We start from the raw sequence: 26,663 nt of genomic DNA, 5'->3' as shown, positions 1-26,663 counted from the left end.
CTGGTAAAACACTTAGTAATTTTCTGACTGATAATGTCCTAATTCAGTCTACTTTAGTTCACTCACTCCTAGGATTGCAATGTTTAAATATTCTTGTTTTTCAATTTTGAATTACCTTGATTAAAACTTCTCATGTTCTGTTTTCCTGCTATATATGTTAACAGCTTTGGGCATTCCATTTGCATACACATTCACATCAATAACTGAATTTTTTACTCAGTGTGTTGTTAAGAATAGTGCTACTTGTGCTTGTTCTCTACTCTTCCCCAGTAGCTGATTGAGTACCATCTGACCTGGGAGGTTCTGTCTTCTAGTGCTATATTTTTAAATTTTTGGATTGTCCCATCAAAGGGTTTTTCAGGTAAGAAGTGATCAGAAGTGGTTTGCCATTGCTGCCTTCTGCTCAGTACCTGTTATCGGAACTGGCAATGTCTAGCGTGCAAAGAAATGAGAAGAAGACCTAGCAGGGGATGGGCGAGTAGTAGGGTTGGAGATTCGGACAGTCCAAATCCGAATTTTTACCGAATCTGCACTGATTCGGACAGATTTGGACGAGCAGGAACCGAATCTGAGCTGTCCGAATCCTAACAGATCCGAATCCATGGGATTCGGATCACCAATAAATTAGTTTTTTTATTTTTTGGGTGTTTTTTTTCACGTTTATTTACCTGCAGGGGGCGCATTTTAAACATATCAGCGCAAATTTTCAGGGTATCATCAGAGACTGTCCTGATGATTGCCCTCCAAGTTGGTACAGTTTGGTTTAGAGGGGCCAAAGTTATATGGACCCCAAAGTCCCCTATCTCCCATTCTCTTTCCAATGGGAACTAAGGATGAGGGCTACCCTTTTGAGGTCCAGCACTGAACAAACTGCATAAACACTGGAGGGTATCATCGGTTGATCTGATGATACTGCTGAAATACTAGTACCGATACATCCACAAATGCACCTGCAGGCTTTTCAAAATTGCACCAAGATTCTTTGTTCTGCAGTGACTTGGCTGCATTGCAATAATAGGGAATTTCTGATAGGGGCTTATGGAGTACACATTTTCATGAGTAAACCCACAAAACTTTCAAGAACATCTTCAGGAGTCTGGATGACACCATCCAGGTTTTGAGTTTTTTTACTTCGGGGGGGCAGTGGAGATGGACCCTACCCTTTTTGGGTCCCTTAGATTAAACCCTGAGCAAAATTCCCCTAAACCTGGATAGTGTCATCGAAACTTTCTCCTGAAAACCTAAGCTGACTCTCTCAGAAATGTGCACCTCACAGCTCTCTTTCAAAGAAATTCCCCGATAAATAACAATACCTTCACAAATGTTTATCTGAATATAGGACTGGTGTCTTGTTTTATGCAAGATTGGCGTATGGCGAACACTGTTTTGGCCGAAGACATGCTTGAAACAAAGAAACTTTGCTATGTCTTACTTTCAGGGGGGATGCCTTATATTTCACACTTCCAGCAAAACCTCTACTATGTCTTATTTTTGGGGATGTCTTATATTAGAAACAGGGTAGAAGTCCACTGGAACAAAAGATCTTAGACAACAAATTTCTAGGGTGCCTGCAGGGCGCATTTTGAGATGTATCGACTTAAAATTGTATCAGAGGTATCACATCAGGTGACTGTCCGATGTTTGCCCATAAGTTTAGTGCAGTTTGGTTTCCCAGGTATGGAGCCCTCAAAGGGGTGCAACTATCCCCATTGTTTCCAATGGGAGCTGATAGGGATGGGGGCTACACCTTTGAGGGAGTCCATAACTTTGGCTCCCACAGACAAAACTGCACCAAATTATCATCAGGACCAGTCTCCCTGATGATACCCTGAGATTGTCACTAGCTTTAAAATGCTTTAGTTTGCGTGTTTTCACGCTCACTCACTCCAATAAGGCTTCATGTGCAGGGCTGATTGAAACATGAAACCCGGATTTTTTTTAAAGCCTAGTGGCACCAAATTTCAGGGTATCATCGGAGACTGTCTGATGAAAAGCACTAAAGTTTATTACCCAGTTTGGTTCCAGGGGCAAAGTTATGGACCCTCAAGGGGGCCTCTATCCCCATTGTTTCCAATAGGAAGAAAGCTAAGGAGATGGTAGCTGCACCATTTTGAGGGTCCATAACTTTGGCCCCTAAACCAAAACCACCAAGCTTGGGGGTGTCATCAGGACAGTCTCCTGATGATACCCTGATATTAGTGCTGATATGTCCCTAAAATGCACCTGCAGAATACCCCCAAAATTTACCCAAGATTCTTTGTTCTGCAGTGACTTCTGCATTTATATCAGTAGGAATTTCTGGTGGGAGGCTGTGGGGTGCACATTATCAAGGTACTGTCACCAAAGATGTTCCAGGAATTATCTTCAGGAGAGTCTTTTTTGGATAGCAACACCACATCAGGTTTGAGGAACTTTGCTTATGGGGGGCAGTGGGAGATGGACCCTAACCGCGCTTATTGAACCCCTTGAAGCAGCAGTCGCAGAGCCTGGATGGTGTCATGAAAGACTTCTCACAGGAACACCCTGAAGTTTTAATGAGTTTCGAGAAATGTGCGCTCCACAGCCCTCCCTGCTTCCATTGGCAGCTTCACAATGGAAACCAATAAACACTACAGACACAGAATCTGGGCAAACTGCTGAGTGACTATGAGGGTGCAGTTTTAAAACTACTATCACCAAAATTCCAGGGGTATCATGCAAGGTACTGTCTAATTACTCCCCAAGTTTAGTGAGAAGTTTGGTTCTCAGAGGTCCCAAAGTTATGGACCTTCAAAGTGTAGCCCCCATTTCCTGTTAGCTTCCAGAACGGAAACAATGGGGGATGGGGCCTTGAAGGGTCAATGGCCACCCCCCAACCAGAGCACTGAAACAGGGGAAGAGGAATCATCAGGACAGTCTCAAGATGTCCTGAAAGTTCAGATGCTGCTAGCTTTAAAATTGCACCCCCTGCAGGCCAAAATGTGTAAAACACCAAAATTCAAAATAATAAGCCGGACCCGAATTTTTGGTTACCCAGATTACCGGGCATATCCAAATTGGCTATGATTGATTCAGACGCCTAAATCATTTTATGCCCCAAAATACCCAAATCCGAATTTTACCGAATTTTTTTAGTATTGACCAACCCTAGCGAGTAGTCATCCAGATAGGTCTGTAAGGTTAGAGACCTCCTCATCCTTTTATGTCACTTTTTGTCTGTTCTTAGAATAATATTCTAAGGGCAGTTTCTTGCTTTTTCTCAAGTCATTTTTTCTTTCCCTTTTCTTTAGTCAGCAAGGCAGCTAGAGGCTATTCTTGTCTCTTGGCTTTCCTATCTATAATGTAGTTCCTTAATAAACCTTTCACTTTACCTTTAATCAATGAGTCTGCCGCATCTCTGCATAACTAGAGCTCTGCAAACCCTAACTAGGGTTAGCTGAAGTGGCACTGTTGTTGTCTGTGATCGATCCTCTGCCAGTGTTATCTTCTACTACTATTGCTGCACAGTAGCTACTTTTCAAGGATTCATCTGCCTTCATCTCCATTGGAACTGTTCATTCACTTCTGCTTATGTGGCCTTTAATTCCTAAAGGAGATACCTGAGTTGTGACCATTACACCTTGATAGCTCTCAACTTTGCTTACACACACAAACACACTTACCACATTAAGATGTCCATCAAAGAGAAGGGAAAGGAGGATACTACATACAAATGTAGAATACAGTTCTGGTCTCTGCATTGCACTAAAACAAGAAAAGAAAGACCATGGTAATCTATGTGTAGCATGGCTTTTGGAAGGAGACCAATATGCAGTGATTTTAAGAAAGAGTCATGCTTTCTTTAAGCCAACTGACTTTCTGTCTAGCCCTTTGTATTTCTTTTGCTGTGCCCATTTTCTATTTGCTTGCTCCCTTTAATGGCAAGGCCTTTTTATTAATTATGGAATACCATTTATTTATGTAGAATTTTTCTTCTTATGTATCTGTTATATAACTCAAAGCAGTCAGTGCTCATCCAATAGCAAACTTCTGTTTTTCTGTGCATTTCTGGTACGCAGGAAACAATGTAATGAGGACCATTCATGGCGTAGGAGAGATGATGACACAAATGGTCCTGAGCAGAGGTTCTATCTTCCCTCTTGCTGTGCCTGATGTAACTCCAAGTGTCCACCCAAACAAACAAGTGGTAACCATAGAGAGTGAAGATGTTACTGTGATGGACACCAAGCTAAAAATCATTGAGATTTTGCAGGTAAAAAGATTTCCATTCTAAAATTAAACAGAATGTACTTAACTATGTGCTTGGGCCATCACATTGTTCTTTCAGCTTGTTATTAAGGGGGTTGAGGACTGTTTCAACCCTCTCCAAAGATTCCTCTGTGACTCCACCATCACTATGGAGGGCTGTGCAGTGAAGTGGGGACTGTTCCATCTTTGTTAGAGTTAGGAAAGCACGTAAGGCAGGATATGGTTGATTTTAACTTAATGTTTTGGTATACCATTTTGGCCTTCTAGGAAAAGCCGTATCAGATATCTTCAATATATAGTAAGGACTCAGAGCATGAATGACGAGCCAAGATAGGGGTGACATGGTTTTTAGAGCAGCAGTGCTAGATTTGGCTTTAACACAAGGTCACTTCACCAGCTTTTTGCTCTAGATTGGGGTTCTGCTCTGAGTCTTGTGCATTCCAGTAGTAAAAGGCTTGGTCATAACAATGCATTGTCGAAGGCTTTCATGGCCACATTCAACTGGTTCTGGTGGGTTTTCCACGCTGTGTGGCTGTGGTCTGGTGGATCTTGTTCCTAATGTTCTTGTAGTCTGGTGGATCTTGTTCCTAAGGGACACAGTGTGTAACAGACTTTCCTCTGTGATACACCTCTGAAGATGCCAGCCACAGATGCAGGCGAAACGCTAGGAACAAGATCCACCATACCACGGCCACCCAGCCCGAAAACCCACCAGATTCAGTTGGTCAGAACAGTTTCTGTTACAATAGCAGTAGTAGTAGTTTTTTTTAATTTCATAACCTTTATTGGCATAAGAAACAACAGAACAATAATACTGGTAGGAAGGGATGGTTAAGAGCGTATTGAAATAACAATACATAGAAATTTTGCTATGGCCTCCAACGTCGCATTGTCCTTGTTATTAAGGAGAAATACAATTTTTTTGTGCGTCGCTTGCCTCAACTTGGTCTACCAACAAGTGGGCTAGGTACTTGGCTCTGATAGACACATACAAGGGACAAGTAGTAGTAGTTTTCAAATATTCACACATTTTGTATGAAATTTTATTTTTGAAAAATGAAATGCTTTTTCTAAAATTTCTATGATGCAACAATAGTAAATTTGGGTTCGTGGAGTGTTTCCAGATGCTCCTGACTGTCAGAAATGACCTCATATTACCCTTTTGCCTTGTAGTTTATACTGAGTGTTCGACTTGACTACAGAATATCCTACATGCTGTCCATTTACAAGAAGGAGTTTGGAGAGAGTAGTGAAAATGTTGATGGTTCCGTATCATCTCCTGACTTGCCAGTTATCACCTCAGGTAGAGTGGTTAAATCAGATTCATTCAAAATAAGTGAGGATCCCTTTTAGATAGCATTGGGAGGGGAAAAAAGATGCCCATGCAGAAAATGTCTCTGTTAACAACTTTTGAATGCCTTTGGTAAGGCTACCACTTCCTTCTTCCTATTCAGTGTCACTCAGAGGATGGAGGGAGAATCTGCCCTTTATGCCAACATGTAGATTACTGCTGGGCCTCTCTGAACTTGCAATCCATAGTCTGACCACCGGGTTGAGACTGTTCTTGCATTAATGTAGCATCTACCAATTCAGCAGTTACAGGTTTTGAGTGGGAAATGATAGCCTGAACAAGCATTTAGTGCGCAAATCACTTCTGGGATTTATCATTTCAGTCATATGGCATTTTGTTATCTTGTTATTACTGATGACTGGTCTGTACCATAGGTCAGCCTCAGTGTGGTGTCATGTATGTGCTTTTCACAGTGGGCTAAGAATGGTACTGACCCAATTTCTCCAAGTAACACCAATTCCTAGTGGTTATTTCCTTCTAATGCTGTGTGAGAGAGGGATCATGAAAAGCTGACTCTGCCCTTCATCCACTTTATGCTCTTTTGTAGTTGTGGTTCCTGACATAGATGAAATTGCAGCTCAAGCAGAGACTATGTTTGCTGGCAGGTAAGCTTCAAAAGGACCCATTCCCTTTGCACTCCTCTCAGCCAAACGTTTTTCTCTTCCTACTTGGTAACTTTCCACTCAGTTTTTATGGGCTCTCTTGTTCCCTCTCACTAGTGGAAGAATATTTAGTTTGCAAACCTTTGATGCATTTTCATTAACATAATCTCCATGAAGTCCACATCTTCTGGATTATTCGAAAGGATTCATGGTGGGCCTATTGGTGCAGTGTGTCCTTTAATGCCCTGAAATAGTCTGTGTGGACTTTACTGTTGTGTGTGTTATATATGCATGTTCTTGTTCTCAGTGCATTCTCTCTTATGTAATACTGTTTACTCCTTGTTTAAATACTTATGCTTTGTTCAGATTGGTGCCTTGTCTCTTCAATCAATGTCTCATCCTATTAATTGCATTAACTTACACTGTGTAATCTGTCTTGAGTCTCAGTAAGAAAGGCAGACTATAAATAATGTTAAAAACCTCCAATTCTGTTGTAATACTGTGTATAGCTGATGTTTTGTATGCTTTTTACTCCTATAAGAAGTGCTGCTGTCTTTATTAAACATCTGGACCAGATTTGGGAGTGGTGGAAAGTCGAGTCACAAGTGGCTTATGGCAAGGGAGAGTTTTCAAGGCATGAGACATGTGGTGGCTTACAAATGCCCTCCTCAGTATGGTTGAGAGTTCTGAGAGAACTGTAACTGGCCCAATGTCACCCACAGACTTCATGTGGAGGAGTGAGGAATTGAACCCGGTTCTCCAGATGAGAGTCTGCTGCTCTTAACCACAACACCACCCAAATATCAAAGATGCTTATGTAAGCATTTTTTCTCACCTGGATACATGAAGTGCCTCCACCTGTATACATTCTTCCTGCCTTCCCCCCTTCCTTCTCATCATAATGTGTGGCTCTTGGAGGATACCTGGTCTCTCTTCTTGAATCTTCTGTCCTGACTGTCACAACATGTTGCACCCTAAATATGAAGGAAAGAAAGGAGAGCAAAAAAGGTGTCCTGGAAGCAGCAGCAACAGACTGATTGAAACAGGCGTATGGTGGCCCCGGAGGGTGAGGAGTGAGAATCTGTTTGTGAACACTAACCTGTTGAGGAGAAATGGCCTAGTTCAGAATTAGCAGTGGGATGAAAGCAACAGGAATTAGATATGGCATGAAAGGTTAAAAGGCAGAGGCAAGAGGGGCAAGAGAAACAGAGGCGTTTTCTGGATGGACAAAATATCCCGGGGGGAAACCGGGATCATACATACCAGGATGTTTCTATCTCAGTTTCTCCCTCCACATAGAAGCCCATCAGTGTGTTCAGGCTAGGAGGAAGAACTCCAGGTAATTACACACGGCCCCTGGTTTACTTTCATTTTTCTCACCAACATTGCCACGCATGCGTGAACTGTCCCGTTTTTCCGACATTCTGATAGGCTGCAGGCAACGAGGTGGGAAAAATAAACCGGTCCATTTCCCGTGGTGTTTGCATGGGAGTGGCGTGGGTTTTTTCAAAAGAACTGCCAATTTATCATTTTTTGAAAGCCGCAGGATAAGGGAAATCTTGCAGGGCGGGCCTGAGTTAGACCCAGAAGCCATGTGGAAGTCATGACCAAACTGGGATGTTTCACCTCGTTGTCCCAGGATATATGGTCTGTGTGGAAAACGCCAGAGGGAATAGCAAGGTAGGGACAACTTTCTGGCAAAGAGTAAGAGACCTGGAAGGAAGGCAGAAGGCAAAGCTTCCTTGCTTCGGGGAACTAAGCTCTCCAAGGTCAAGGATGGAATACATTGTTGGCCAACAGGAAGAGAGATCCAGGGGATTCTCCAGCAGAGCTGAGGGAGGGGGATAGGTACTTCAAATTAGCACTGGTGAACTTGTTCAAATTTCTTTCTGAAAAATACATTTAGGGGTAGGCTGCCTTTTTTATGTAACTGACTCTACCCAATACTATTTACGAATTTACCCGTGTTCCTATCCTCTTACTACAAGGAAAGAAAAATGACATTCTTTGGATGGGTTGTCTTCCTGGCCTTCCATTTTTGAAATCCCCTTCTTGGTAAGGACAAAGTTTAGACAGATCCCAGATTCAGTGGGTGTACAACTCATGGCAGTTAATCGAGGCAGATTCTAGCTCTCTCACTCCACAGAGCAAAGTTTGAATTTTTCCTCCAACTTCTTGTCCTTTAATTGGGTTGGAGGAAGGCTCCTATATCCACCTCATTAGCTTGATGGATTGTAACTCTGAAGGGCAGGGCTGTAACTCAACTATTGTTTTCTGCACAGGTTGGGATGCCGTGAGAATTTTCTGCTGATGGAAGGTGTTTGCCATTTTTTTTCAGTTTCTTCCCTCCCATTTTAAACCTCAATCTTTTCCTTCATGCTGTTCCTGGGATCCTCTGTTCCCTGGAGAAGTGTTTTGGAAAAGGATATATTTGGGGGTCCTTCTTTGCTATAGGAAACCCGTCTCTATTGGTGGAGATTTACCATGGGATCTAGGCAGTTTCGGTGGGCCACTTACAACAAATAATAAGGTAGATCAGTTGAATGTTTTATTGATATCAGTGAAAAAGTTACACATGGCTGGTAACTGACATTTTGATGGCCCTTTCAAATGCATCTCATTGAGTCAGGTGAGCCTTCAGTATTTTCTTATTCTTCCTTTGTCCTATTTGTCGTTTGTGAGAAGCGTGTTTGCAGAAACCTGTGGTTTGTCCTTGGTTGAGACTTTATCTCCAGTGTCTTTTTGCCTTTTTTTTGCACAGAAAGGAAAAGAATGCGGTGCAATTGGATGATGAGGGGGGTAGGACTTTTTTGCGTGTCCTCATACACCTTATTATGCATGACTACCCCCCTTTGCTGTCAGGGGCCCTGCATCTCTTGTTCAAACATTTCAGCCAACGAGCAGAAGTTTTGCAAGCATTTAAACAGGTATAGTCACAACCGCATGCCACGAAATCTGTATATATTTTCTGGAAAAGGTCATTAATCTATATGCCCTGGGGTGGTTACCAGTGTATTGTCTGTAAGGGTTTTTAGTAATGATACAAATTCAGTCAGAATTTTTACTCATTACTCTTGCCTGAGTCAGTGAAGACAGTTTTTAAAGCACCACTTTTCAGTAGAGAAGGCCAACAAGAAAATGGTGGGGGCAAATTTCCTGAATGCAGGTACCTGTGTTACCGCATTCATACAGAAGGCAAGCTTTGACCTGGGCTGCACCATGTGAACATGATGGACAACGCTTCCCTCTTCTGAATTTGTATAAATAACAAGCCGTAGGGAAGGTTTTGTTTCGTATTTGACAGTTTCTGCCTAATGACCTTCCTCTAGCTATTAAAACAAGACTATGGTGATGAGGCGCATAAACAGTTGCTGTTCTCTGTTAAATGACAGTTGAGTGGCTCAGCGGCTGACATGTTTTTCTGGAGGAAGGAGAGGATCTAATTAGGAAAGAAACTAAAGCAGCTCCATAGATAGTAGAAAATGATTATATGTGGACAAGAAGGAACCAAAACTGTATATATGTTACCCTTCTGTGGCCACACAGAAAAAACTGCAAGATATGGTATAGACCAGAACTTCTCTGTTTTCATTATGCTTTACAAAGCCAAGTTTCTTACCCCCTATGAATGCAAAAATATGCCCAGGAAAATCGGTTGGAAAGGCCTTGAGAAATTGCAGAAATCCAAATTCTTGTAGAAGTAGGAAGTGAATTTTCTTCTCTGTACACCTGCCTGTCACTTCCCTGACTAGCAAAAGTAGAATGTTATGCAAGTTTGTACAATAAATTATGCAAAATAAAAGGCAGATCTGCATCATTTACCTAGGTCTTCCTTTCATAAAGTTAAAGTGACCCTGGTGCTGAATATTTTAAAAAACAGGCATGGAGATACCCATAAATACAGTATTAAAAAGGGTCTATATTGTTGGGGGAAGCAGGCATGAGTTTATGGTAGCATATTCTGAACATTTTATATCTGAAACAGTGATTTCTCTTCTTCTGTGGTCTTCCCTAGAGCAACAGTCCTGTGCAAGGAAAGTGTATTTGTTGTTATATGATGTTATTGTTTCCTACTGTTCTGATTTTTCTACTAATTCCTCTAAAAGCTAGGTGAAGAATAACGGCCAGCTTCATTTTCACTCCATGTCTTCACTAATAAGCCTGGCAAATGGGCAGCCTTGTAACAGATTTCGTAAATGAAAATAAATTGGGAAGTTGTGAGGAAAAACTATGAAGGAAAGTATTTTAGATAATATGGTCAGAAATTAATGAAATGTAACTTTTTAAAAAAAACATGGTAATACATTTGAGGTGTGAGGAGAAATAATCCCAAATATTCAAAAATAGATCTTGGTGTTGAATAAAATGAAGACAGCCTTTCTCGTATTCAACAAAAATAGGAGAAAATTGCCATTTTAAAAAACTTATTCAACTTATTTTGAAGAAGGATGTCTAAGTTTCTTTTTGAACCCTTTGGACTATTTCTCCCTCAAAAATATAAACAGCATATCTTTTATTACAAAATTACATATATTTTATTCCTTGTCTGATTATATGTCTAAGATGTTTCTTTAATATTTGTGATTCAAAAGGTGTCATTTTCTTATTACACACTCAAGGTATGTTCTTCCTCTGGATTTGTATTCCTGATAAACATTAATTAAAAAGACTACTTTACTGTGCTGTTGCAATATGCGAATTTTAATTTTCAGCAGATTCACTCATGCATGTGAATTACTTGTACAGTAATAACCATTCCGGGCACAGTGCTGTTCAGAGAGACCATTCATGTCTTCATTGACATGTGACCTATTCTGAGTAATCCATGGCTGAGAAATCAGTGACCATTTGTATGTGAACCAGCCCTATAGATTACTTTCAGTTATGAATGTTCCACTCTGACATCTTTGGGAAGGGGAATTTTTCATGATTTTTATAGCTTAACTAGCGGGCCCGGCCACGCGTTGCTGTGGCTTAGTGTGGTGAAGTGGAAAAGAAAGAAAAGGGGAAGTGAACGGTTCAAACATGTGTCATTGCACAATGCTTGCAAGGGAGGGGAGGGGCAAGGGGCCCCTTGCTCCCCTCCCTCTCTCCTGTTCCCTTGCATGGCACCCCGCCCCGTCCCTCCCTAATGTTCCCCTTCCTGTGCTAGGGTGGGTGGGCCATGTCCAGGTGGCAGACCCTGTCCCTTTCATGCCCTTCCCTTGCAGGCGAATTACCTAGCTTAAAACACACTGGGAGGCATGAGCTACATTGTGTTTTCTAATTTCAGAGCGTTTGGTCCAGCAAATCCCGGGACCCTCCCTCACCTTCCCCTTCCTCCGCTAGGGAGGGTGGGCCATGTCCAGATGGCCTGCCCCATCCCTTTCACTCCAGGTGGCAGCGGTTTTCAAGGAAGGCATGGTTGTTTCCCTTTATCAGAGGGTGTTGCTTTGACAGCCAGCAGATGGTGCTATTGCGGAACAGAACTGTGGTTCCAACTGTCACATGTGTGGCATGTACATAATAACTGGCACAGTTGTGACATGTATACAACAGAAGGTGTGGAAACAGTATGGAAACCTGGCTGCACGCGAATGCGACGTTGTGTGAAAATTTCAAAGCAATTTCAAAGTAGTTTGGGAGATTACCTGTCAGCAGAAAAACGCACTGATAGATTTTTATATGTATAGATTGCACCGATTGATGTTGATGTTCTGTTAACATTTTTTGTGAAATTATTATTTTTATAGGTTCAGTTGCTGGTGTCTAATCAGGATGTGGACAACTACAAGCAAATCAAAGCTGATCTTGACCAGCTGAGGCTGACTGTAGAAAAATCTGAACTTTGGGTTGAAAAGAACAGCAGCTATGAAAGTGGAGAGCTGGGTGAAAGCCAAGTCAAAGGGGGTGATGAGCCCATTGAGGTGTGATGTCTATCTGTGCATGCTTCTATCTGTGCATACTGTGTGGTTTTAATAACAGGGTGTCGACACAGGGCAGCTTCTCATAGGAAGAACAACAACAACAACAGTTTGTTTAAGCCTGGATTCAGAGGATGAAAGAGTGAAAGGTAGCCTGTAGGTCATATTCCTGGAAGAATTTTCCAAGGAGTTGCATTGCCTTTTCAGCTAATGATGCTGTTTCAAGACTTGTGAGGTGATAAAAGCCACCGCGATAAGCAATTTGAGAGAAAGTCGGATGAGGTAGTGGTCAGAGTGTTAAAATAAGGTATGGGAGATGCAGATTCAAACCCTACTTGAATATAAAACTTGCTGGGCGATGGTGGACCAAAACAAAATAAAAGTCTTAATGGCACTACAAAGATTAACAACATTTATTCCAGCATGAATTTTTGTGAATCAGAACTCACTTCCACAGATGCAGTTGAAAGAAAGAAATCACGTTCCTCATTTTACACAGAAAATTACAGAAAGGAGCAAAGAAAGACCTGGTGTCAGAAATTAGGTGTGGTTGAATGACACAGTTTGTTGTATGTAGCAAATAATAAGAGAGATCTGACATTTTAGCCTCTCTCTAATGCAGTAAAGGTAAACAAAAGTGCCAGTCACTCTCTCTTCTGACAGTGCTGTTGTGAGGATAAAATTGGGGGGTGGGGGGAAGAACCATATCTGTTGCTCTGAGCTCCTTTGAGAATGGTGGGATAAAATATACTAGACAGACAGGTAAGAATATGTGTAGAATGGCACATTAGAACTGGGGTGACCTAAGTTTAAATCCATATTCAGCTGTCAAGTTCATCTGGAATAACCTTAAGTGGCTGTGAAAATAAAATGAGATAATCCTATCTATAGACTAGGGAGTTCCTCTGAGGAAGGGCTGCAGGAAATGTGATTTTTTTTTTAAAAAAGAGAAATTGACTTGCTGTAAGACACATAGTGGTTTGAGCTTTGCTGGCAGATATGCTGACCCACTGATTTCATGTTGTTGTCTAAGACCAAATTCCATTGATAAGCATGTTGAAAATCAGTTTGTTAAACCCAAAAAAGTTGTCTGTTCATGGCTGATGGGAAATGGCGCATGTTGTCTCATGAAATCTCATGAAGAGTCACGGCCTTTCTTACCAGCCCAATGGAGTACATGATGCTGCATTCTTCTGCTTCACTGTTAATCTAGAAAGATGTATCAGCCTTCTGGGTAGGCTCTGAAAACGTTTCCTCTCTAGAAGTGTCTGATTAATGCATATGTCTTGTGCTCCTTTTTGTTTATTTTCCTTGTTTACAAGCCAAAGGGTATGTAGTGTCGGAGCACTGCAAAAAGGAGAAAAAAAAAAAAAAAAAAAAAAAAAAAAAAAAAAAAAAAAAAAAAAAAAAAAAAAAAAAAAAAAAAAAAAAAAAAAAAAAAAAAAAAAAAAAAAAAAAAAAAAAAAAAAAAAAAAAAAAAAAAAAAAAAAAAAAAAAAAAAAAAAAAAAAAAAAAAAAAAAAAAAAAAAAAAAAAAAAAAAAAAAAAAAAAAAAAAAAAAAAAAAAAAAAAAAAAAAAAAAAAAAAGAAGATCCAGACTACATCTCCAGAGGAAATGTATCCAGATCTGTAGAGGTAGCCCTCTGGCTTCAATAACAATCCCTTGACTCCTCTCACATTTCAGTTCCCCAGCTCTTCTTTTGAGATTTAAATAGCTGAATGTGCCATTCTGCTTCTACCACAAGGTGACTAGCAGTACTTTGGCAAGCTTTGAACAGGTTTCCTGATGGTGAAGGTAGGGAGGAGGACACTTTTCAGGGGAGTTGTGAATTGTGGCTGTGTGTAATCTTTTGCCCTCCATTGTTTCCGTCCTGCTTTTCCTTCTCCAGTCTCTTCCCCACATCCTCCAGACTGGGCAAATTTGTGGTCTCAGAACCAGCTGGGTGAAAATCACCCTGGAAAGCGGGGGCGGGGGGGAGGGAATAATTGACAGGAAGGAAAAGGACTAAGCATTCCTTTCTCCTGCTGATTCCTTGCAAATGCCTCTTTCCTCTGTGACAGAGAATGGAATTAATATAATGCTAATGACACTGCTGTGCGTGTCTGAGGTATTGTAGTGTTAAGCAGTTAGGTGGGAATAAAGGAAAGTGCATGCAGTTGTTGAATTTTGTGGTCTCGGTTGTTGATAACCGTGACATGTAAATGCTGCCTATGTTTTCAGCTGGGCAGCTGTGTTGGGGAAGGCCTTTTATGGCCTTAATAAGATTTCGTTCCAACAGAAGCTTCTGAGAACTGAAGCCCACTTGAAGCATCCGGTGAAGTGGGCTCTAATCCACAGAAGTGTATGTTGGAATGTAAATTTGTTGATCTTTAAAGAGGCCAGAATACTAATTCTTTTTGCTGCACATTCAGAGAGTACTCTTTTAAAACCAGAGTGATGCACAAGCCACAGCAAACCACTTTGGTTTGAAGATGTGGATATTTCCAACAGCACATAGGAAGCTTCTGACTTCTTCCCTAAAAGATGCACTAGAGTGTGTTTATCATGTGCAGTAAACACATGAGATGCATAGTTGAGTGTCTTGACTATGCTGGTAGCGTGATTATCACCTGTTAACTGTATCTTCAGGAATTCTTTTTAGGGCCTGTAAGTGGTTTTATCAAGACCTGAATTTTCGGTCTTGCCATTTTTCTCCAATTGGGAGTGGGGGACGTTGCATCTGGGGTCGCTGTGACTGTTCTCAGCCTGCTACTTCCACGTTCGTATCTGCTGCTTTGGCTGGCATGCTTGCTTTCAAAATGATATTCCCATGGAATCTTCTGAGAGCGCGGTTATCTGGTGTGGGTGGGGGGAAGTGCACAGCTGTATCCACTTTCAAAAAAACAAATTGGGCCTGGGATGTGGGGCTGCTTTAGCTTTTGCTGGGACTTTCCTCTGAATTCAGTCAGGACAATGATCCTTTTCCAGTGTCCTTCTCTGTAGATTCTTTATCTGTAAAAGAGATTTCATTCACATTTGAGTCTACTTTATTTGAGAGATCTAGAAGATACAACAGGCTTGTTACTTCATGGAGTAAGTTAGAGAATCAGTAATCTTCTGCACTTCCCAAAGGCACATTCAGTTTCAAATTGATTTTAAAAATTGAAGAGCTGAAGTCATCCAAAAATATCTGCAGTTGGTCTGCCGCTCTTCTCTCAATTACCTTACCCTGAAAAGATAAATTCAAGATTGAGTGGTAGTTGGCTGGACCTCAATGATCCAGAGATGGCTTCTTTAAGAGCAGTTATGCCACTGCCTATTCTAGTCTCCCCAGGAACGCTCCCTGCCTGAGGGAGAGATTGACAGTTTCTAGAGAGGACCCTGTACCTCATTGCCACCAGCCTTCACCAGCCATGTTGGTCATGGGTCTAGAGGACAGGTGGTAGACTTCACAACTGTTAGTATTTTTCAATTTAGTATTTTCAGCCTGGGAGAGCAGACTGAAATGGTCCAATGTCAGACCTGAAGATGGTCAAGGAGTTTCCAGTTCACTTGTATCAATTGTCTCTGGAAGTGACAAGACTTTATCCCCCCAAAAACTTGCAAAAACTTCACAACCAATAACCAAATCACTAATACTTTTGGATCCCATGGAAAGGGATATGCGACACCAAATTACCTTAAACAATTGTGCCAGGCTTGAGCTAGCGGATGCAACTGAGGTTGCATAGGATTTCTTCTTTGCAGCCTTTGCTGCCATCTCGTAAGATTTCATAAACGTCCTATAAGATGTTCTAGCATCCAATGGGTGGGCATAAATCAGCTCATTGCCTAAGCAGAAAAAGGTATTGAGGTCCACCCAGACTTTCAGGGCAAAGTGGTCTGACTATGGCACTCTCTCAGTAGAGATTAGATTCATATTCACTCCCATGCCAAAGATCAAATCCATTATGTGTCCTGCTTGATGTGTGGGATCCTTATTAACCAAGGAGAGTTTCAGCACCGGCATGGATATCAGGTTCACTACTTGAAAAGGTGAGGCTGAATCTACATGGATCTTGAAGTCCCCCAAAACAATGAGCTTGGTATACCCTAAGGGCCAATCTCTAGCAGTTTCAGCAGGATATCCGCTGATGCGCTAGGCAGTCGGGTTCACCAGCAGGATAGCCAAACTCTCCACAACATCCCACACCAGGCCCACAAGTAGGGTGGCCCTTTGTTATTCAGAAGCCATGTTGAATTCTCATCAGCTTACTCTAAGCAGGCTTTAATCAGATTGCCACTCTGGGTTGGAGGTGGAGGGGGTGGAGCAACCCCTATAAAAGCTGGAGGGAGAGGCATGGCTGGGGAGGAATTGGGCAGAGGAGACTCCGACAACTAGGGAATCTGCCTGTCAGGGACAGAAAGAGCTGGGTGCCAGACTCCTCTCCTGCCCATTCTGAAGCCAACATCTCCCAGCCCAACCTGGAACCTCCACAGTCAGAGGGGAGAATGAGGGGGGGACTGCTGTTGGTGTTGAGCACCTCATAAACAGTGACTTCTGTTTTCCTGGTGCTAGTCTTTCACATATCTGTTCTTGCAAGTTATAATTTAGTCTTCAAGTGATGTGCTGGGTTTGTGTTTAACTGTACCCTTCTGAGAAACATTCCACAGCAGTGCCCAGATCTTCAGCCTATTTTTATTTTAGATGTTTGAAGTGAAATGCTGTGTTTCAGCATTGGCTTGCCTCTTATCCACCAAGGCTTTTCTCACAATCTCTTTGGGAAGCCTGGAGACTTTGTGTTGCATGAGAGAAATGGCAAAACATAACTCCAGTTTGACAGTTCTTTAGCAGTTGCACTGGATGTTGGGGTTTTCAAAGTCAGAATGTGACTTTAAAAGGAGACTAGTCTGTAGTTTTTACATAGGTCTAGATTGTGGGCACCATAATGGTATGTGATAGTGAGAACTTGGAGTCCTAAGTGGATTCAAGTCTATTGGGCAGCTGTATGATCTCCTAGTTAACATGCTGCCAAGAAGAAGGATTTAAGTAGCTGTTAAAAATGCATGTCTTCACTCTGGCTTTCACAAAGTGCCATGGTGACCTTCAACCCACATGTTAAACATTTCTCTCAGGTTGAGAGATACTTATAGGACAGGCAATCACAGTTCATTTCCTGTCTTTCATCTATTATACTGAGAGCTTGATCTAGCTGCATTCATAAGTGCCTGGCCTTGCTCTCTCCTGTTCTACAGACACAAGTAGACTGAGCCATCCAAGACCCTAAACAGCCACCCTTCAAACAGATACTTGGCAGCAGCTCTTCAGGGTTTCTGGCAGCGAAATGTCTTCCTTTCCAGATGGAAAGTCTGTAGCTGAAGTCCAATGGTGTCTTGAGGGACATTTACTCCAGCATTAACTTTTGTGTTCACTGAATCAGATGTGTATCTGATGCTAACACTTGCTACCTGAAATTCTTTAACGGGAGATGACAGGACTTAAGTTTGTACCCTTTGAAATTTGAAGTTGGCCTTGTCCCCAGATTTTTTGCCAGTTGCAAACAAAAGGTTGCCTACAGTTGTTGATATTGCACTCGTTTGGCCTATGGTTGGTATTCTGAAGTTAATGTTTCTCTTTTTCTAATTACAGGAACCAAATATTCTGAGTCCAGTCCAGGATGGGATCAAGAAGCCTCAGATTGACAGCAATAAAAGTAACAACTACAATATTGTTATGGAGGTTTGTTTCCTTGTAGATAACATGCCTCTTTAAGTAGTTTATGTATTATTTGACATCTTAGAATCTCCTGTATGAATTATTTTTGAATGGTACATAATTTCTTGTATTGCCAGATTTTGATTCGTCTGAGTAAACTCTGCCTCCAGAACAAAAAGTGTCGAAATCAACAGCAGCGATTGCTAAAGAACATGGGAGCGCACTGTGTGGTGTTGGATCTTTTACAGATACCCTTCGAGAAAGTAAGAAACAAAAGTTCAATTATTATAATTAAGTTTGATTGTCTTTTGGGATTATTCCAGACTTCTCTGGTATTTTTGGGAACAGTGTTTTCTCAGTTCATACATATTATACATTTTAACAATTAAATTTATCTGCAGACCGATGAGAAAATGAATGAAGTTATGAACTTGGCTCACTTGTTTCTTCAAAACTTCTGTCGTGGAAACTCGCAGAATCAAGGTCTCCTTTATAAACATATCAATTTATTCTTAACACCTGGGGTGAGTACCTGATGGGATCATAAAAGTTGTGGCAGAGGCTGGGGCTGCTTATATAATTATGACTTGACAATTCAGTAGTAGCATTCTGAAAAATATCAAACCTAACAGACCTTCTCTAAAGTCTTTCCCTGGAAGGAATTTCCCCTTATTATGGTAAAGGGGTACTTTGGTGCCAAAATTAAGAAGAGGTTTTATTTACAATCATCGACCAACAACCATATACAAAGTGCAGCTAATAATTCCATCAAAGAATAGATCCAAAACAAGATTTAAAAACATCAAATATATAATACATGGTATAAAAACTGTCTAGAATATTTCAAATCAAACTTATCTAATTAAGTTATAAATAATATTTATAATCTAAAATAACCTGAAAACTTAAATTCAACTGACAACAAATTTTAATAACATAGGCACAAAATTTTGCCACCTGTCTGGAAACATTAGAATTTTCATCAATTAACAGTTTTTCTAAACCAGCCTTATCCAAAGTCGACAAATATTTATATAAGAGCGTTATCCATTCATCCTTATATAAGGGGAATCAGAAGAAAACATGTTCCGTGGACTCTACTTCTCCAATTTCACAGGAACATAAATTTTTCAGAATAGGGAATTTTCTTATATTTTGCCTCTAACACAACAGATGGCATAGCTGCACATCTGGCCGCGTAAAGGCTCTCTTAAGGGGCTGGCTATCTAAATTTGTTAGGTAGTAAGCAGGCCTCATAATGTATCTTCTCGTGAGAGGGAATAAAAAGCCAGGAAATTTTGTCAAATCTTGTTGATGCTCAATATCTTGTACATCAGGCAACTTTATACCGACACAAACTGCAGAGTTAAGTGCTCACGTGAAGGTCTCATGACTGATTCTATTTCTACCTTTAAAGGTGTGAGGCAAGGCTGTGTGCTAGCACCAACCCTTTTCAATTTATTTTTGAGTGACCTTCCGTCAGCCTTATTGGAAATTAACAACCATGCCCCTAAATTAGGCTCAAGGCATATTCCAATACTTCTATATGCTGATGATACCGTCCTTCTATCTCGCTCAAAAGTTGGACTTAGTCGACTACTGAATAGATGTGGGCAGTACTGTACAGATAACAGACTAGCCATCAATATCAAAAGACCAAGATTTTGATCTTTGCCAAACAATACAAAAAAAAACACTTAACTGGAGGCGATTAATAAAGTGCCAGTGGAGCAAGAGTTAACCAATATAAATATCTTGGAATTACATTTTTCTTATAACCTCTCACTGGTTTACCCCACAAAAGCTGCTAATTGCAGCTGCTTCCCATCGATTATTCTGCCATTGCACGCTTCTTTTATGGAAAGGGCCGCTCCCTTGTCCCAGCAGCACTAAAATCTTTAACTTCCTAAAGATAGAAAGCGCAGTTACTTTATGGAGTTACCTATCTGGCTCCAAGCCAGTTGGTGACTCCTTGAATACTGTCAATCAAATTTTTCCGTAAAATTATGGGCCTGCCAAATTGTTGTACCCGTTATGTGGCCCTCTGTTTAGGGAACTGGGCCAAAATTCATTAGTTTATAGGGCTTGGTTGAGAGTCTTTAAATTTTGAAGCCCAGCCTGCATTTCTAGCATGTTGAGCACTCACTGAGATTCCACCTACTTTTGTCCTGATACCTCAGGCTACACAATCCATGGTTCTCTCTGATCGAAAGAAAAGATTGAGGATGCACTTGGTATATCTCATTTCATTTCAGCTTTTCCGCTATCTAGTTCAGAATCCTACCAACTTGTTAAAACAAAAATTGTTGGAAGCCCGAATGGATTAATTTATTTAGGGCTGCTATGAAAATTGTTCCACCCTTACATCTTTCAATACTACCCTATATCAAAACAAGGATGGCTCCCTATTTGTATTTTTTTGACTAATCCCTGTGCAGAGAAGAGTCCTCACATTTGCTTTCGCCTCAGTGTTTCCCCTCCGGCTTTATTGCGTGGTAGATTTAACAACTTGGAAATGGCGAAAGGGTGGCATGCTCTTGTGGTGAACAACAAATTGAAACATTGGCACATCAACTGCTTTTGCTTGCCCCTAAAGTCTCTGCAAATATCAGATCCAAAATATTCCAATATTCTTTCCTAAGGATACCTAGTGAGAATGGGAGAATCTGAGGTAGACTTCCTTTCCTTCTGGACAATTCTGACAATGAGAACTTGTGAATTGGTAGCACAATTTTACTGGAGGTGATGCACAATCAATAATTTATATTCTATCTTAAACCTTTGTATTTGTGTACCTTTTATCTCAGGTTTTTTATTGTGTTATGATTATTGTTATGCCAAATAAAGGCTTATTATTATTATTATTATTATTATTATTATTATTATTATTATTATTATTATTATTATTATTATTATTATTATTATTATTATTATTATTATTATTATTATTATTATTATTATTATTATCTTGTACTCCCTGTTTAACCATGGATTTTACCTGAACAGTATGCTGGGCCAGAAGGGCACCAGGTAACAGACCAATCCTAATTAAACCATCCCTAACTGCTCACAACCATCTAGGCTGAAAAGTATTGTGTATTATCAATGACAGGAGACCTTTGGGATTAAGGTACACTTGGAGCTATTGATAGGCCAATAATATAAACAATTTAGCCTCAATTCTCATAATGCCAGTTTCCAAATGTAAAAAAGCATTTGTCATACTTGGTGGAATCTGTAAAATGGCCCGAAGAAATTTATGTTGAATCCCTCTCCAGCCGTCTTATATTAGAAATTGGAACATCAAAATAACTACCAAACAATATCTGCATTTGAGCTTTCAATTGATATAATTTCAGACCAGCCGGTACATAATGTCTTCCTTTAGTACAATTTTTTAAAAAAATATTGAATGCAAGTTGCAATAAATTTAAAAGTTTAAACATTTCTTTCGAAGCAGCTCTACCTTCCCCTCCAATGTTTAAAGTATCAAGGGGTCGTTCTTTAACCACATTAATCACAGGACATATTTGTACTTCTTGATTTACAGCCTCCACATCATTATTTTTATCATTTATTAATGCTGTGAAGTGATTTGTAACAGGGATAGTATAAAAGTCAACAATTTTAATCTGTTTGGCTGTTGGTGGAGTATATTCTTCAATGTCTCTGGCGTTTCCCTCGACCCATAAACGCTAATTAGTTATTCCTTCAAGTTGTAAGCAATAATAAATTTCAACCTCCATCCCCTCAAATACTTCTCTGGCATCCAGTAAGCAGTTAAAATCAGATACTTTACAAATTTGTTGGTTTTATCTGACCAGGTTCAGAGAGCTGATCTCTCAGCTTGGTAGCTCTTATGCTAGGAGCAGTTCCTTGCCAATGTTAAGGCAATCCAGGTTCCTTGTTTTACCAGGGTAGTTAAAAAACCTAGTTAAATTGAGAATCCTGGTTATAATGGTTGGTTGCTCCACTCTTCCTGCCTCATTATTGTGGACCTGATTATGACAGGTCTTAGTGCAAAGCTCTTTCCTCCCATTGGTCTGAAATGCTTTCTGTTACCACATAGGTATTTTTTTTTTTGGTTTCCCTGACGATTCCTTGCACAGTAATTTTGTACGTGCTGCAGATTTGCGTTTTCCATGTGTTTTTTTCCTAATTACTTTAGTCAGATTTTTATGAGAGCTCATCTTCACCATTCTTCTGTGGGGCTTCACCAGTGTTTCCCTTTAAATTAGCTCCTTGAAGCTATAACCATGCGGCACATCTTCACAAACAACTACCATCTGTGCAATGAAATTAGCGAGCGGGCAGTGCAGCATTTTGTGCACTGCATTGAAACACATGGCCGCCACGTGGAATATCTGCGGTTCCTGCAAACCATTGTGAAAGCAGACGGCAAATATGTCAAGAAGTGCCAAGATATGGTGATGACAGAGGTATGTTATACCAAACATCTTTCCTACATACATTTTTTCCCTGGGATTATTGGACTTTTTGATTAGTTGCATTATGCAATCAATGGGTGTGCTATTTCGTGGGAGGAAAAAAGACAAGTTCTCACCCCAAGGAGCTTATCGTCTGAGGGATCCAGCCCCTTCCCACATCCTTTCTTTCCACTTATTATGTGTGCTATTTATTGCCACACTTTCCACACTCTTGTGTTCTTCTTAGTGAATTGGATTCTCCAGGAGCAGCAGTGGCATAGTGGTTAAGAGCAGGTGTACACTAATCTGGAGGAACTGGGTTTGATTCCCTGCTCTGCCGCCTGAGCTGTGGAGGTTTATCTGGGGAATTCAGATTAGCCTATGCACTCCAACACATGCCAGCTGGGTGACCTTGGGCTAGTCACAGTTCTTCTGAGCATTCTCAGCCCCACCTACCTCACAGGGTGTTTGTTGTGAGGGGGGGGGAAGGTAAGGAGATTGTCAGCCCCTTTGAGTCTCCTTACAGGAGAGAAAGAGGAATATAAATCCAACTCTTCTTCTTCTTCCTTCCACTAAGAAATTTTTTACCCTACCATGTTGGAGTGTTGTGCTGTCAAGCAGTTCTCTAGAAGCACACCCCTTTAAACAGTGAATTATATCCTTGTGGCACAGCGAAGATAGAGACTGCAATTATTTGAAAGGAGTTAACTGAGGATGTAACTGCTCCATTTTTGGCTGTGGTACTAGGTCATTCAGCAGAATATTTTGCTGAGGAAGAATACATATATTACTGAGAAAATGCACATATTATTGAAAAAAAATGAGACAAGGTCCTGGAAATAACTCTGTTAATCAAATGTTAACAATTCCTATGTACTATTTTAACACTTGTGTCTTAGTCTGTCAACTACATAATAAACTTCTTACAGAATTTAAGAGCTATAGAAAGAACCCATGTCTTTTTGGCATGGAGAGTGTTGTGTGCACAGTTCCCCATGCAGAGTATTGTAGTTGGGGCAGAGGTGTTGTACTGCAGAGGACTGAAAGAATTGGGCCCTAAACGTCAGTGCTGCAGTAGACCATAGAGGGAGAGGATGGGATGGAGCAGGGGGGTGAATGTGAGTGAATACACAAGTGCTTTTCTCCTTTTCAACTGAGGCCAGTGGGATTTGCAGGATTATAGATTTATCAATGGAAACATGACTGTAAGTAACCAATATTTTAGAAGCGCGCAGATTTTTGAGTTGAATTTTAGCTTTTAAAATGCTGTTAAAATAAAGCAATCTGTGCATGTGTGTTGTGAAAGTTAATTGTGAAAACACAAACAGGTGGTGCCTTTTTGTTTAAATGTTTCCCTGTCTGCTGCAATCTTCCCCCAGTGTGAAATAGTTGGTGCTCTGAAAGTGGTTTACAACAACCTTAAAACAAGTCAATAAACCAGGGCAGTATCCTAATGTTCTAAAAAAAATATGTTCTCAGAAAAATATATCATAAAATTTGTCATAAAATCAACTGCTTGAAACCAAATACAGGAATAGATCAGAATCTGTTGTGGTGTGGCTATAAGCCACAGTTCCCAAGCTATTGTAAATCAAAATAGTTTTAATCTGCCTTCCTGCAAGAAAAAGTTTGAGGGACTTTCCTGAGCAGTGAGTCTTATGATGAAAATGCCATGGCAAAGAAGGCTGTGCTACTTGTGACCACAAGTCTGATCTCCAGTGGTGAAGGAAGACATAATATTATTCTGCCTTCATAACCTTCTTCATTAGGAGCTAGCCTGTGGACCAAATTTGTAACCCTTGTGGATGCTATGTGCTCCTCTCCCTGACCCCCAACCTGGTTACCCTGTTAGGAATAAGAGCAGTGGACTATATAGGCAATGGGGCTTGCCAGGTAATGATTTTGTTGAGTGGAAGCATGTCCCTCTTCCAAATGGACCTTAAGAAAATCTAGTTGCTTTCCAGCATTCTCTAATGTAATACATTGCACTGAATATAATGTTGAAGTGGGGAAAGAAAGATTAAAATGTTTAAGCAATTGAGAATATTTCCTGGTTACCATTTCAGTTGGTGAATGGGGGTGAAGATGTGCTGGTGTTTTATAATGACAGAGCATCCTTTCCTGTCCTTCTCCAAATGATGTGCTCTGAGAGAGACCGAGTAGATGAGAGCGGGTCTTTGGCTTACCACATCACCCTGGTGGAGTTGCTAGCAGCATGTACGGAAGGGAAGAATGTGTACACTGAGATCAAATGTAATTCCCTTCTGCCGCTGGATGACATTGTGAGAGTGGTTACTCATGATGACTGCATTCCTGAGGTAAGCTGGACTTTGCAGCACCGTGTCTGGTAAATCAGCATAAGCACACTTCCAGAATCTATGAAGAGACACAGCATGCAGAGTAACTGGGCTAATAATAGCCCCAGTGGTTCATATTGCATTGAGTTGCTATCTTGGACAGATTTATGGAGGAGAAGTTGATCTATGGCTACCAATCTTGATCCTCCTTGATCTGAGATAACAAATGCCTTAGCAGACCAGGTGCTAGGGAGCAACAGCAGCAGTAGGCCATTGCTTTCACATCCTGCATGTGAGCTCCCAAAGGCACCTGGTGGACTCTGGTCTGATACATCAGGCTTGTTCTTATGTTCTTATGCTATTGGTGAAGAGTCCAAGTAGGCCATTTGTCCTAAGTAAACAATTAAGTGAAGCAGAGTGGATTTTCTGCTGTGCTAATACTGCACCTAAAGTATGATATTTCCTGTTCCTACTTCTACTTCACAAGAAACAGAATGATGCCATTTGAACTGGGGCCAGAATCCCATCCATTGTTCTTGCTAAAGGATATGTAAATATTGCAGAGTATGGTTCAATCTTTCTTCAAACTGTTTGTTTCCGCTAATGTTCATCAGATTTGGGAAAATATATGTATGCTTACTTATTTTAGTTATACTGCTCATATAGCCAATTTGTGTCTGAACAGTGTCACACTCATTGTCTCATTGTCCAAGCCAGGGCATACACACATAAAACAGCAGTATGAAGATCCAAATCAGCCTTTTTAAATAATTATGTGGGGCTCTTTCTTCCTTTAGGGGTCAGACCCATAAATCTGAAATCTAAAAAATATAAATAAATAAAATGATGACTTTTTATACAAGTCTGAAAAGCTGTTGTTCCCAAAAATACTTTATGAACTACAAGGAAAAAAACATCTTGATAATGGCTTCAGTTTACCAGATGTATTTGATTTTTGTGTTTGATTTTCAGGTTAAGATTGCATATGTGAACTTTGTCAACCACTGCTACGTGGACACTGAGGTGGAGATGAAGGAAATCTACACTAGTAACCACATCTGGAAATTATTTGAAAGCTTCCTTGTTGATATGGCAAGGGTAGGCCTTCATTATCACAACAGCCAAGTAAAATAAAACCATTGCAATAGCCGGATAAAATGAAACAGTTATATTGTTGGCTGTGATGTTTTTATCATGTTTATTCATTGCTGTGGTACCTGTCCAGTTATGCATGGGTACTGCACATGGGCAGGACTGTCATGGAGAGAATGTTTAAAGCTCAGAATGCCCAGATACACTATTTTCCCATTCCCCATGCTGTTGCCAGCCTTTTCCATCATGGTGAAAAGAGGGTGGAGCTTCCATCTCTCAATTCTTTATTTTCTGCTGCTGACAGAGGGTTTTCCCCCCCTCTAAGTTCCATTTCAACACCACAAAACTGCAAACAAATCTACCTCAACTTATTTCCTCCTTAGAGCTGAGTGTCTGGAAAATGACACAAAAAACACTATTTAAGAAATGTGGGTTCTGAAGAGTTAAAGGAAGCAAATTGTGTGATGATGTCACAAATATATGAAAGCACAAGAAATTGCAGCCAAAGAAGCTAATAATCTTATTAAAATAAGAACTAAAGACGAAGAAAGACAAACACTGTGTCGGTAGCATAAAATGGGTTGCCCAGGGAAAGGGCCAACAACCAACCATTAACAGAGTAGAAGAAACATTTCCTTCCAAGCAAGAATGCTTAGGGTGGCAGGGCCAACAATCAAACTTTGTTAAGGCCTAATTACTTAATTTTGAAGTATAACATGCCCTCAGTACCAAAACGTATACTAAATTGAATGCTGGGTACAGTAATAACGAATCCTAAGGAAAGAACCATAGTTTTCTTGAGAAAGTGACTAGCAGTTTGTTTAGGATTTCTCCTTTAGGGAGGGTCAAGCCGTGCAACAAAACTGGTGAATTAATTTGGGTAGTAAGAATAAACTCTCATGCCCTGTATTCCCTGCTTTTTTTTTCTTTTGAGGAAATCTCCTTCCACTTTTGGAATCATGATTCAAGAATGTTCATATCTCATTCTGCCTTTATGTATTTGTGCTATTTTAAGTGCTGACCAGAACTTTTGACTTGATGGCCTGAGTTGGAACTTGGCCTGCTGAAGTACGGTGGACTAAGTGCCCTC

General features: G+C 40.6%; 1 protein-coding gene across 1 annotated transcript in view; it reads left to right on the top strand.

The window, feature by feature from the left end:
- The window catches only part of ITPR2 (inositol 1,4,5-trisphosphate receptor type 2), a 228,853-nt gene that overhangs the window by 77,961 nt on the left and 124,229 nt on the right, over window positions 1-26,663 (top strand). The window contains 11 exon segments of the mRNA XM_048500683.1: window positions 4,038-4,231; window positions 5,401-5,530; window positions 6,126-6,183; window positions 8,942-9,107; window positions 11,913-12,086; window positions 17,692-17,781; window positions 17,895-18,020; window positions 18,159-18,281; window positions 21,996-22,196; window positions 24,251-24,502; window positions 25,454-25,579. Coding sequence (XP_048356640.1) covers window positions 4,038-4,231; window positions 5,401-5,530; window positions 6,126-6,183; window positions 8,942-9,107; window positions 11,913-12,086; window positions 17,692-17,781; window positions 17,895-18,020; window positions 18,159-18,281; window positions 21,996-22,196; window positions 24,251-24,502; window positions 25,454-25,579 — 1,640 coding nt within the window.

The sequence above is a fragment of the Sphaerodactylus townsendi genome, linkage group LG06 (genome assembly GCF_021028975.2).
Source record: "Sphaerodactylus townsendi isolate TG3544 linkage group LG06, MPM_Stown_v2.3, whole genome shotgun sequence".
Taxonomy (NCBI): Eukaryota; Metazoa; Chordata; class Lepidosauria; order Squamata; family Sphaerodactylidae; genus Sphaerodactylus; species Sphaerodactylus townsendi.
This window is presented reverse-complemented; position numbering and strand designations above follow the sequence as displayed.